Genomic DNA, 12,386 nt, shown 5'->3' on the forward strand with positions numbered 1-12,386 from the left:
TCCATTCATTGTTTAAAAGTGTGTTTAGAAGCTGGTAGAGTTCCTGATATGTCTCTTGTTAATTTCTAGCTTTAAAGCATTGTGACCTGATATGATGCAGGAAGTTACTTCCGTTTTCCTGAATTTATGGAGGCATGCTTCATGGCCTTATATGTGGTCTATTTTTGAGAAGGTTCCATGGGCTGCTGAGAAGAAAGTGTATTCTTTAGAATTGGAGTGGAAAGTTCTGTAGATACCCATTAGGTCTAGTTGATGTATGGTGTTGTTGAGCTCTATTATCTCCCTGTTGATTTTCTGTTTGGATGATCTACTGATGATAGTGGAGTATTGAAGTTTCTAACTATGATGGTGTTAGAATTTATTTCTGTTTTGGTATCATGTAGGTTTTGTTTTATAAACCATGGTGCACCTGTGTTTGGTGTATATAGGTTTATGATTGTGATGTCCTCATGTTAGATCATTCCCTTGATGAGTAAGAAGTGATCTTCTTTGTCCTTTTTGATTACTTTTGTTTTGAAGTCTATTTCATCAGATATCAATGTAGCAACACCTGCTTTCTTATTTCTATTTGCTTTGAACCTAATTTTTCATCCTTTCACCCTGAGGAGGTGTCTGTCTTTAGTGGTGAGGTCGATTTCTTGAAGATAGCAGATAGAAGGGTCCTTTTTTATTATTATTCACCTGTTAACTTGTGTCTTTTGATGGTGAGTTAAGACTATTAATGTTTAAGATTCAATTTAATCCCTGCCATGATGAAGTGCTTTATGGGATTTGGTGCTTTCTTGTGTTTTGTACTTTTTTGAGCCAGCTCTGGTTTTGGTTATTATGATCTTCTTCTTGTTGGCTCTTGAGATTGGTAGTTTGACTCTTCTGTGTGGAGTATTCCCTGAAGTATTCTCTATAGGTTTGACTTTGTGTTCATATAGTCAGAAAGTTGACTTTTTTCATGGAAAGTTTTCCTTTCACCATTTATTATGAGAGATACTTTCGCTGGGTATAGTAGTTTGGTTTGGAAGCCATAGTTTTTTATAGTTTTATACTTTCAAGTGTTCCATTCCAGACCTTTCTGGCTTTCAGGGTTTCCACTGAGAAGCTGAGCTAATTCTGATGGGAATGCCTTTGTATGTAGTGAGTTCTTTCTTGCTTGCTGCTTTCAACATTCTCTCTTTGTTTTCACTGCTAAGCATTTTAACTGTGATGTGTCTTGGAGAGTTTCTTCTTTGGTCCTGTCTGTTTGGTGTTCTGTGGGTTTCTTGTATCTGGAAGGGCCTCTCTTTTGAGAGTTTGGGAAATTTTTCTTCAATAATTTTGTTGAATGTGTTCTCTATGCCTCTGGCCTGGATTTTTTCTCCTTCTGGTGTGCCCATGATCTATCTGGAAGTTTGGTAATTTTAGGGTATACCACAGTTCCCTTGTATTCTGTTCACATGTTGTTTTGAACTTAGCAAAGTTTTTGGCCTCCCGATCAATTTCTTCTGTCTTGTCTTCCAGCTCAGAGGCTCTGTCTTCCACATGAGTAACTGTGTTAGTGAGGGGTTCTAGAGAGGTTTTTAAAACTCTGTTTAATTTTTGTTTTCTGTTGTGTCACTTTGCAGCATGTCCATCTCTTTTTTTTTTTTTAATTTTTATTTATTTATTTATTTGAGAGCCACAGACACAGAGAGAAAGACAGATAGAGGGAGAGAGAGAGAATGGGCGCGCCAGGGCTTCCAGCCACTGCAAACGAACTCCAGACGCATGAGCCCCCTTGTGCATCTGGCTAACATGGGACCTGGGGAACCGAGCCTCGAACTGGGGTCCTTTGGCTTCACAGGCAAGCTCTTAACCACTAAGCCATCTCTCCAGCCCCCATCTCTTTTTTTGAGGTATGATCTGGTCGAGGTCTTATTTTCTTGATGCTTCCTGGAATCCATTCTTGCATTTGATCAAGTCTTCATTAAGCTTAATCATCTGGTTACTGAGATCTTCATTTGTTGACTCACCTTCAATTCATTTATATCTCTTTTGAAACTTCTAAGGGTTTCTTTAATTAAATTAAACCTAGTGTCAAAAGCTCAACATTCTAAGACAGTTGTGCTCAATTTCATTTATGCAATTGTTGGTTTTCTTGATGGATTGCTTCCAGTTCAGCAGTTCTTTTTTTAAAAAATATTTTGTATTTATTTATTTATTTGACAGAGAAAGAGGAAGAGAGAGAGAGAATGTGTGCATGCGGGCCTTCTGCCATTGCAGATGAACTCCAGACACATGTGCCCCTTTGTGCATCTGGCTAATGTGGGTCCTGGGGAATCAAACCTGGGTCCTTTGGCTTTGCAGGCAGACACCTTAACCATAAAGCCATCTTTCCAGCCCTTAGCAGTTCTTTTGATCAGGGTCTCATTGGTTGTTGTGTTTTCATTTTGGAATTCAATTTCTGTTGATTTCTCTATGATTCTCTATGATTTCATTGGAGGCTTCTATTATGGGACTAGGCATCCTTGTTGGAGATCTCTCAGCTTTCTGGCTTTTACTAGTTTTTTTTTTGCATTGTGGCCTATCCATCTTGGGAAAAAGATTTATTCTATTGAGAGAGAAGCAAGTATTTGTCCCTGCAGGATCTTCAGTAGGTGTTCTGTTTTAAATGTGAAGTGAACTGGTATACTGGCGTATGATGGCCTTCTAATTGCAGGTGCTCAGATTGTGGAGACTGCAGGTACTTCAGACGGAACTGGGAAGTGGGGAACTGGGAGTTCTGGCCTACTCACGCCACATGCATGTATTCTTCAGCACACAGGGACCAAGGGTTGGAGAACCAGGAGCTGGGAGGCTACAGAGCCAGGGGCAAGAGGCCAGCTTTTACAGTGACCCATGCACCCTCTGGCTCAGGGGAATAAGGATTTAGGTACCTAGGGTCCAGTCCATCAGGAAACCAGAGCAAAAGGCCTGCTTCTGCAGCCCACACACAGGGACCAGGCTGCCCCAAGGCGGCAGCAGGAATACTGGGACCAGGGAACTGGGAGGTGGGGAACAAACCAGGTGCCATGGCCTACTCTGTGTGTGCACCCTCCAGAGCAGGAGATCTGGGACTTGAGGACCCAGGGGTCCTTCAATCAGGAAGGCAGAGCAAGGGGCCTACATCCGCAGCAAGCTCACAGGGTCTAGGCAGCCCCAAGTTAGCATCAGGGGAACCTACTGGTAACAGTGAACTGGGAGGAGGGGGAACAAGGAGATCTGGCCTACTCACTCCGCCCCTCCTGAGCAGGGGATCTGGGAGTTGGGGACCCAGGGGCCATTTAATCAGGAAAGCCTCCTTTGGCATCTTAAACTTTTATTCTACATATGGTTTCTGCAAAACTTTTGGACTCTGCATTTGTGTGTGTGTGTGTGTGTGTGTATGTGTATGTGTTTTGAGGTGGGGTCTCACCTTAGCCCAGGCTGACCTGGAATTCACTATGTAGTCTCAAGATAGCCTCAAACTCATGGTAATCCTCCTACCTCTGCCTTCCAAGTATTAGGATTACCCAGCTGGACTCTGCAATTTTAAAATATTTACTCAAACAGGCAGTGTTAGTAGAGTATAATGTATAGTAACCTTCCTCTCAAAGTGGCCTTTATATATTTTCATTGTATAAAAAGAATCAATAGCAATTAAAAAATCTCAAGTATCCATATTTTATATTGACTTAGTATTTCATGTTGATGTAATGTCTTTAAAAATCCATTTTGTGGGCTGGAGAGATGGCGTAGCGGTTAAGCGCTTGCCTGTGAAACCTAAGAACCCTGGTTCGAGGCTCGGTTTCCCAGGTCCCACGTTAGCCAGATGCACAAGGGGGCGCACGTGTCTGGAGTTCGTTTGCAGAGGCTGGAAGCCCTGGCGCGCCCATTCTCTCTCTCTCCCTCTACCTGTCTTTCTCTCTGTGTCTGTCGCTCTCAAATAAATAAATAAATAAATAAAATAAAATAAAAAATAAAATAAAATAAAATAATAAAAATCCATTTTGTAAAGCCGGGCATGGTGGCGCATGCCTTTAATCCCAGCACTCGGGAAGCAGAGGTAGGAGGATCGCTGAGAGTTCGAGGCCACCCTGAGACTACATAGTGAATTCCAGGTCAGCCTGAGCCAGAGTGAGACCCTACCTCGAAAAACCAAAAAAAAAAAAAAAAATCCATTTTATAAATATTTTTAAATATTTTATTTCTATTTATCAGAGAGAGAGAGAGGCAGATAGAGAATGGGGGCACCATGGCCTCCAGCCACTACAAATGAACTCCAGACTTATGCAACACCTTGTGCATATGGCTTACATGGGTCTTGCAGAATTGAACCTGGGTTCTTTGGCTTTGCAGGCAAGTGTCTTAACTGCTAAATGGTCTCTCTAGCCCCATTTTGTAAATATTTTAGTGCTCAAATATGTTAAATAAAGTAGCCTGAAGATTCTGATTCTTCAGAGAATATACATTATGAAGTTAGTTACAGCCATGATAGGAATCTAAAAAATTAATCCAGCTGTTATGGTCTCTGTTGCAGTCAGGTTCACACTGCTAACAGAAATCACCCAACCAAGATCAGCTTGTGGGAAAAAAAAGTTTATTTTGTCTTATAAACTTGATGGCAGGGGGAAATGATGGCATGAGAAGAGAGAGGTTGGACATTACCTCCTGGCCATCAGATGGATAACAGTGACAGGAGAGTGTGCCATAGGACACTGGCTATAACACCCATAAGCCCGCCGCCAACAATACACTGCCTACAGGAGGTGTTAATTCTCAAATCTTCATCAGCTGGGAACCTAGCATTCAGAACACCTAAATTTATGAGGGACACCTGAATCAAACCACCACAGTCTCACTTAACCCTCTATTTAAAACTTTATGTGAAAGGCTGGGGATGAAGCTCAATTGGCAGAGTGCTTTTCTAGTACATACACAGCCCTGGATTCAATCTCCAGCACTGCCTCAACCTGATAGGTGCACACCTGTAATCCTAGCACTTGGGAGGTGGAGGCAAGAGGATTAGAAGTTCAAAGTCACTTTCAGCTACATAGTAAATTCAAAGCCAGCGTGGGATAAAGGGAAGAGGAGAGGAAGTCATAGTCTATATGAGAAAATAGTGGCCTGGATAGGTGGTTCAGTGGTTTAAGCCTTTGACTGCAAAGCCTAATAACCCAGGTTTGATTCTCCAATACCCATGTAAAACTACATGCACAAAATGGCCCGTTTTCATTTGCAGTGGCAGGAGGTCCTGGTATACTTATTCTCTGTCAGTCTTTATTCTATCTCTCTCTGCTTGCAAATAAATAAGTAAAATGTTTATTTTAAAAAGTAGCAATGTTTCTTTTATCACTAAAGCAGCTGATGAGCGGACTTAAAAGTATGTGAGAAGCTGGGCATGGTGGTACATGCGTAGAGGTAAGAGTGTCACTGTGAGTTCGCGGCCAGCTTGGGACTACAGAGTGAGTTCCAGGTCAGCCTGGTCTAAAGTGAGACCCTACCTCAAAAAGACCCCCCCAAAAAAAGAGTGTGTGAAAGGAGTGATGCTTTGCTTTCTTCCAGCTACTAGGATAGGAGGGAGAGTCATAGCCCAAGCCTGGTCTGTGGTTATCATCTCTTTGAATCATCATCTGCTGGCCTTCCGTTCATTGCTTTGCACACCTTATGCATAGAATGAGAACATTTATTCAACAACATAGTTCTTACTGCAGAGTGTATTTGCAAACAGAATAAGTCCCTCCCTTCATGGTGCTGATGTGTTGAAATATTGTTACAGGGCCTGGCACATGTGAAAGCATACTTGCCTAGCGTGCATGATGTTAATCCCCTACACCAAAAAGAAAGAAAGGAAAGATGGAGGGAGAAAAATAGGGAGAATAGGATGGCTTATTATAGTGATGAAAATATCAAAAAACATAGCCAGGCGTGGTGACGCATGCCTTTAATCCCAGCACTAGGAGGCAGAGGTGGGAGGATCACTGTGAGTTCAAGGCTACCCTGAGACTCCATAGTGAATTCCAGGTCAGCCTGGAAAAGAGTGAGACCCTACCTCGAAAAACAACAGAAAAAAGAGAGAAAATATCAAAAAACATATCTTTGGACTTGAACAAGGTTTAGAAAGTTCCAGAAACTTGAATTTGAAATTTTCATCCCATGAGGCTAAATGTCTACTCTAAATAGTGTGTGTTTCTACAGAATCTATTCCAGCAATGAATTTCTACTTAGTATTTACACATTTCAGTAATTAAGAATGTCTTTTGGTTACATTTCTACTAGTAGAAATATTTCTTCACTTAAAATTCTATTCCAGGGCTGGAGAGATGGCTCAGCAGTTAAAGGTGCCTGCTTACAAAACCTAATGGCCTGTGTTTACTTCCCCAGTACCCACATAAAGCCAGATGCACAATGTGGTGCATGTGTCTCAAGTTCATTTGCAGTGGTGGAGGCCCTGCTACTCCCATTCTCTCTCATACACACTCTCTATCTCCTAAATAAATAAATAAAGTAAATTTTAAAAAATCTGTTCCAGGAGCTGGGGATATGGCTCAGTGATTAAAAGTGCTTGCTAGCTGGGCGTGATGGCACATGCCTTTAATCCCAGCACTCGGGAGGCAGAGGTGGGAGAATCACCGTGACTTCAAAAGTGAAACCCTATCTTGAAAAACCAAAAAAAAAAAAAAAGTGCTTGCTTACAAAGCTGCCAACCCAGGTTTGAGTGCCCAGTACTCACTTAAAGCTAGATAGGCATTTGTATGCAATGGCAAGAGATACTGGTTATATACATGTATATTAATAAATATAATATTTTATATTATATTATAATAAATAAAATAATAATAAAATAATATAATAAAATAATAAATAATGATAATAAAATAATAAATAAAAATAAGCTGGGAATGGTGGTGCATGCCTTTAATCCCAGTACTTGGGAGGCTGAGGTAGGAGGACTGCTGTGAGTTTGAGGCCACCCTGAAACTACATAGTGAATTCCAGGTCAACCTGGGCTACAGTGAGACCCTCCCTCGAAAACCCAATAATGATAATAATAAATGGATAAAATTTTATTTTTAAAATCTTCAATTGTTTTCCTTTCTGGTGGTTCTGAGGATTGTGCACATGCTAGGCAAGTACTGTACCATTGAGCTATGTCCTAGGCCTTGCTTAGTGTTTCATACTGGGATAAATACACGATGCTTAATTCATTAAAATTAGCATAACTGATATCTGTGTTATCAGATGAAAAAGTTAATGATGACTAATACTGTGCTAATCACAGTTCTGAGTACTTCATATGTATTTATTCCTTCTAAGACCCCTAAGGATACTTCCACATCTCATTTTACACACTAGGACATTGAGGCACAGGTAGGTTACGACACTCGCCTAACACAAACCGAGCTCTGAATTGAAGCAGTGTGGCTCCAGATGTCCTTCTGTTGTTGTGCCATTCTGCCCTTCTTGCCTGACATGGTGGACAAGAAACTTGAGCTTGGCATAGTGGCTCACACCTGTAATCCCAAAAAAAAAGAAAAGGAAGAGAGGATAGGTGGAGGGAAAGTGAAAGAACAAAGAGAATTTGAGCTCTGCTTTGTCTGTTTACTATTTCCCCTTATATATAAAATATCTACTATAATAATGGTTTCATAGTAATAGAAATATCTATCAAAGTTCTTTGATCTCCCCATGTGTAGAATTTGTAAAGTTTAGATGTCACAAGTTTCAGGTAAAGCTGGTTACAGGAAGGTGCCAGAGGTATGTACTGGTTGCATATATCCATGCAGCTGTTAAAACAGCCTTCTGATAGATTTTCTGTCTTTTTGTCTTATTTGGTAGAAAAGAGTGGTGGAACAACTACGGAAGAACCTGATAGTAAAGCAAGAACAACCAGACAAGTTCCAGATACAGCCATTGCCACAGTCTGAAAGTAAACTACAAACAGCACAGCAGCCGCCACTACAGCCACTGCAGCCCCAGCAGTACCACCACCACCATGCCCAGCAGCCGGCCGCGCCCTCGCCTAGCCTGACTGCTTCACAGGTAAAGTAGGGCTGGCAGAGGGAGCAGTGCAGCTCTGCTTCCTGGGTTCATTTGCTCTGGATCATGTGCAGTGGGATCCTGGGCTCAGTCAGGACTAACCCAGTTTTTCTGGGTACTTTTTTTTGGACTAAAATCGGGATAAGAATTAATTGAAATGCACTCATAGGAAGAGTGAGTATTATTAGGGAAAAAAGTTACATGATTTCCACTGGGGGATGTAACTCAGTGGGATACATGCCTAAGGCCAGGAACACACCCATGTTAAAATGATTACCTTTCCAACGAAGAAGAGGAAAGTATTTAATTATAAAAATCATTTCTATGCATCCCATTTGAATTTTTGGAGGTATTTGTTACTCTAAAAGTCCCTATGACATAAGTAATTATTTTTCTGGAATTCTTACCAATTGGGCATGGAACTGGTCCAGGATCTATTCTTTGAAACCAGGTACAAGTAGCATTCAGATGGCAGTCAGTATATTTTTATTATGCTTAGAAACACAATATTAGTTTTAAGTCCATATTCATGAGAATATCAATCTTTTGTAACCCTGATAAAAATATGAAATGAGAGGCACAGGTAAAAACAAGAAATAAGTGAAAGCTTGACAGTTTTTACTGAAAAGGAACATTTAAACTAGCACAGAATATAAGGAGAGACAAGATACACTTTAAAAAAGGGCTATTTGCAAGTGATGATTAGTTAAGAAAACTATTCATGTCTGACCTTTCACATTTATATGTATTATGATATACCTCCTATAAAGAGACTCGTAGACTAAGGATGTAGCTCAGTGGTTAAGCACTTATCTAAGTATGCATGAGGCCTTAGATTCGAGCCCCAGCCCTGCAGGCAGACAGATGGATGGATGGGTGGGTGGGTGGGTGGGTGGATGGATGGATGGATGGATGGATGGATGGATGGATGGATAGATAGATAGATACATAGATAGATACATAGATAGAATAAAGCTAATGAACTCTTTGTCCTTGGGCAGGAGTGTTCCTTCAAGATGAATAAAAGCTATAGGTCCCTCCCCAGAAAAAAAAAAAAAACAACCCTACATTCACACTTAATACATTCAGTTTTGCATAAGTCAGGGTCTTTAGGATCTTCTGAAAACTAAATATGGATACCTCCCACTCACCCATAATAAGTCTTCACTATTTGTAGAAACAAAGTATTACTTAGCTATTTGCCATTTTTAGAAATTGGACTGGTTTGTATAAAACATTTTAAAAGAGTGAACCATTTATAAAAATACTAACTACAGCCAGGCATTGTGGCACACACCTTTAATCACAGCACTCAGAAGGCAGAGGCAGGAGGATTGGCATGAGTTCGAGGCCACCCTGAGACTACATAGTGAATTCCAGGTCAGCCTGGACCAGAGTGAGACCCTACCTCAGGAAGAAAAAAAAAAAAAAACTAACCACACTTAACATTTAATAAAGGCTGTTCTATACCAGTACTTTATATATGTATATAAAAATATGCTCCCACCCTACTTTTATTAAGAAGGTATATTATCTCTATTTAGAAGAGAAAATTTAAGGCACAAACAGGCTAACTAACTTACCTAATATCACACAAGTATACATAATAGAGCCAAGAATTGAACCTACAAGCTCTCAGAAATTTTCTGCAACTACTTCTCATACTGCCACATATACTATGAAAGGAAAATCTGACACAATGTGCCACCAAAGAAGGGAGGAGAAAGATCTTTTTTGTACATCAGATAGCTAGAGCATCATTTTTTCTGCTAGTCTCCACCCCAACACTATCATGAATTAGATATTTAATTAGTTGTTTTATTTATTAGAGAGAGAGACAGAGAAAGAAAGAAAGGTAGATAGAGAATGGGTGTGCCAGAGCCTTCAGCCACTGTAAGTGAACTCCAGATGCATGCTCCACCTTGTGTATCTGGCTTACGTGGGTCCTAGGAAATTGAACCTGGCTTCTTTGGCTCTCACAAGCAAATGCCTTAACCACTAAGCCATCTCTCCAGCCTGAAATTAGATATTTAAATCTGTCTTTAGAAGTCTAGTTGGGGGGGGGGGTTGGGCATTGGAGATGGCTCAATGGAAGCAAGAGGACCAGAGCTCAGATCCCTAGCACCCATTTAAATGACAGCTGGGCATATAGCTACTGCCTATAATTCCAGCACTAGGGCAGGCAGAGACAGGGCATCCCCTGGGCAAGCTGGCTAGTGAGACTAGCTAAATTGGCAAGCTTTAGGCTCAAGTTAGAGACCCTGTCTCAGAAAATAAAGTAGAAAGCAATCAAGGAAGACACCCAGTGTCAACCTCTGGTATCCACATGTGTGCATGCACACCACCACACCATATACCTAAGGCAAAAAAAAAAAAAAAATCTGACTGGGGAGATGGCTCTGAGACCAGAGTACTTACCATGAAAGTATAAGGATATAAAAAAAAGAAAGAAAGAAAGAAAGAAAGAAAGGAAGGAAGGAAGGAAGGAAGGAAGGAAGGAAGGAAGGAAGGAAGGAAGGAAGGAAGGAAGGAAAGAAAGAAAGAGGATCTGAGCCCAGATTCCAAAAACCATGTAAAGCCAAACACCATAGTGCACAGCTGTAATCCAAGTTCATGGCCCAGCGAGTCAGGCATATACATTGGTGTACAAGAAATCTTGCCGCTACTCAGCTGGAAGGTAAGAACCACACCTGAGATTGTCCTCTAACCTCCACACATATGCCCTCACTTACACACATGAGCATACACACAGAGATCTTTAAAATTAAAAAAAAAAAAAAACAGAAATTCCCTTGACCAGGACTTGTATTGCTTCTGAAAGATGGCTCATGATTTAATTTTATTGGTGTTTTAAGCAGAGTTGGGTTTCAGTCTTCTCTTTCCAGAATATAATGAAAACACAAAGTATTTACACAAAAAGAATGTAGAATTTATTATTTCCTGCATGTAACCCATGAGAACTTTCTATTCATATAGCGTTCCATGTTGCACAAATTAACAAAGATTTATAAAATACCTAGCTGTTCTCTTCTCTGTTCATCTGAGTTCTGTACTACTTTGAGACAGTGAATGGTAAGGGATCTGGGACTGTCACTAAAACAGTGTCACATAGCATCTCTCCACCTGGTAGCCCACCTGACACATTTATTTGATTTAGTTAACCTTGGTTTTATATTGTTTGGTTTTGTTTAATGCTAAAATCCCAAGGCCCTTTAGGTTTTTGATGTTTGTCTTTACTGTAAGCTACCACTCGATATTTATCATCTGCTCTGTACATGATGGATTCTGGTATGTAAAGAGCAGTGGTCCCTGCCAAAAATCTAGTGTATTATAATAGTTTTCATTCATTCTGTAGTATTGATTGAGTTCCTGCTGTGCATAAGCACTGGGTTAGGTATTGTGGAGACTAGATTCTCAAGCAAAATAGTTTCTGTGTTCAAGAAATCTTAGAAATTTAAAAGAGGGTCAGGAGTGGTGACACATGCCTTTAATCCTGGCACTTGGGAGATAGAGGTGGGAGAATTGCCATGAGCTTGAGACCACCCTGAGACTACATAGTGAATTCCAGGTCAGCCTGGGCTAGAGCAAGACTCTACCTCAAAAAAAAAAATAAAAAATAAAAGAAAGAAAGATATAAACTGTTAACAAAAGTAAAATAAAAGTACCAGTTAATAGCTCTGAAAGTACCAGAGAACAGGGTGATTTTCATTAAGGGGAAGCACAGCAAGTACTTCTCAAAGGAGGTGGCATTGGACATGGCCTGGACAAATAAATGGAGTTTCAGTGATGGAGCAGAGGGAGGAGAGCATCTTAGATGTTGAGGATAGTGTGAACAAAAGAACAGAGTCAAAACAGTAAATGCAAAGCCAAGCATGGTGGCACACACTTGTAACCTCAGCACACAGGCAAGGAATCAGCTGCTGTTAGCTCCATAGCCAGATCCTGTCTCAAAAACAGAACATAAAAGCCAGGCGTGGTGGTACACGCCTTTAATCCCAGCACTGGGGAGGTGGAGGTAGGAGGATTGCCATGAGTTCAAGGCCACCCTGAGACTACATAGTTAATTCCAAGTCAGCCTGTACTAGAGTGAGACCCCAGAACATAAGACAACAAAACAAAAAAGTAGCCAGGTGTGGTGGCTCACGCCTTTAATCCCAGCACTCGGGAGGCAGAGGTGAGAGAATCACCATGAGTTTGAGACCGCCCTGAGACTACATAGTGAGTTCCAGGTCAGCCTGGGCTAGAGCGAGACCCTACCTCAAAAAAAAAAAGTGCATGCTTTGAGAATAACAAGTAGGCTGGTGTGGCTCAGTCGTAAATTCTGTGAAACAATGGGAAAGAGATACAAGACCAGGAAAGGTAGGAAGTGCTTTCTCTAG

At 40.9% G+C, this 12,386-nt stretch overlaps 1 protein-coding gene across 8 annotated transcripts in view; it reads left to right on the plus strand.

The window, feature by feature from the left end:
- Window positions 1-12,386, plus strand: part of Phf21a (PHD finger protein 21A) — a 261,469-nt gene that overhangs the window by 199,492 nt on the left and 49,591 nt on the right. For all 8 annotated transcript variants that reach the window (XM_045158358.1, XM_045158336.1, XM_045158344.1 and 5 more), the window contains one exon: window positions 7,807-8,010. In XM_045158358.1, the coding sequence (XP_045014293.1) occupies window positions 7,807-8,010 (204 nt within the window). The remainder of the gene's footprint in view (window positions 1-7,806; window positions 8,011-12,386) is intronic.

This window comes from Jaculus jaculus, chromosome 1 (assembly GCF_020740685.1).
Source record: "Jaculus jaculus isolate mJacJac1 chromosome 1, mJacJac1.mat.Y.cur, whole genome shotgun sequence".
Classification (NCBI taxonomy): domain Eukaryota; kingdom Metazoa; phylum Chordata; class Mammalia; order Rodentia; family Dipodidae; genus Jaculus; species Jaculus jaculus.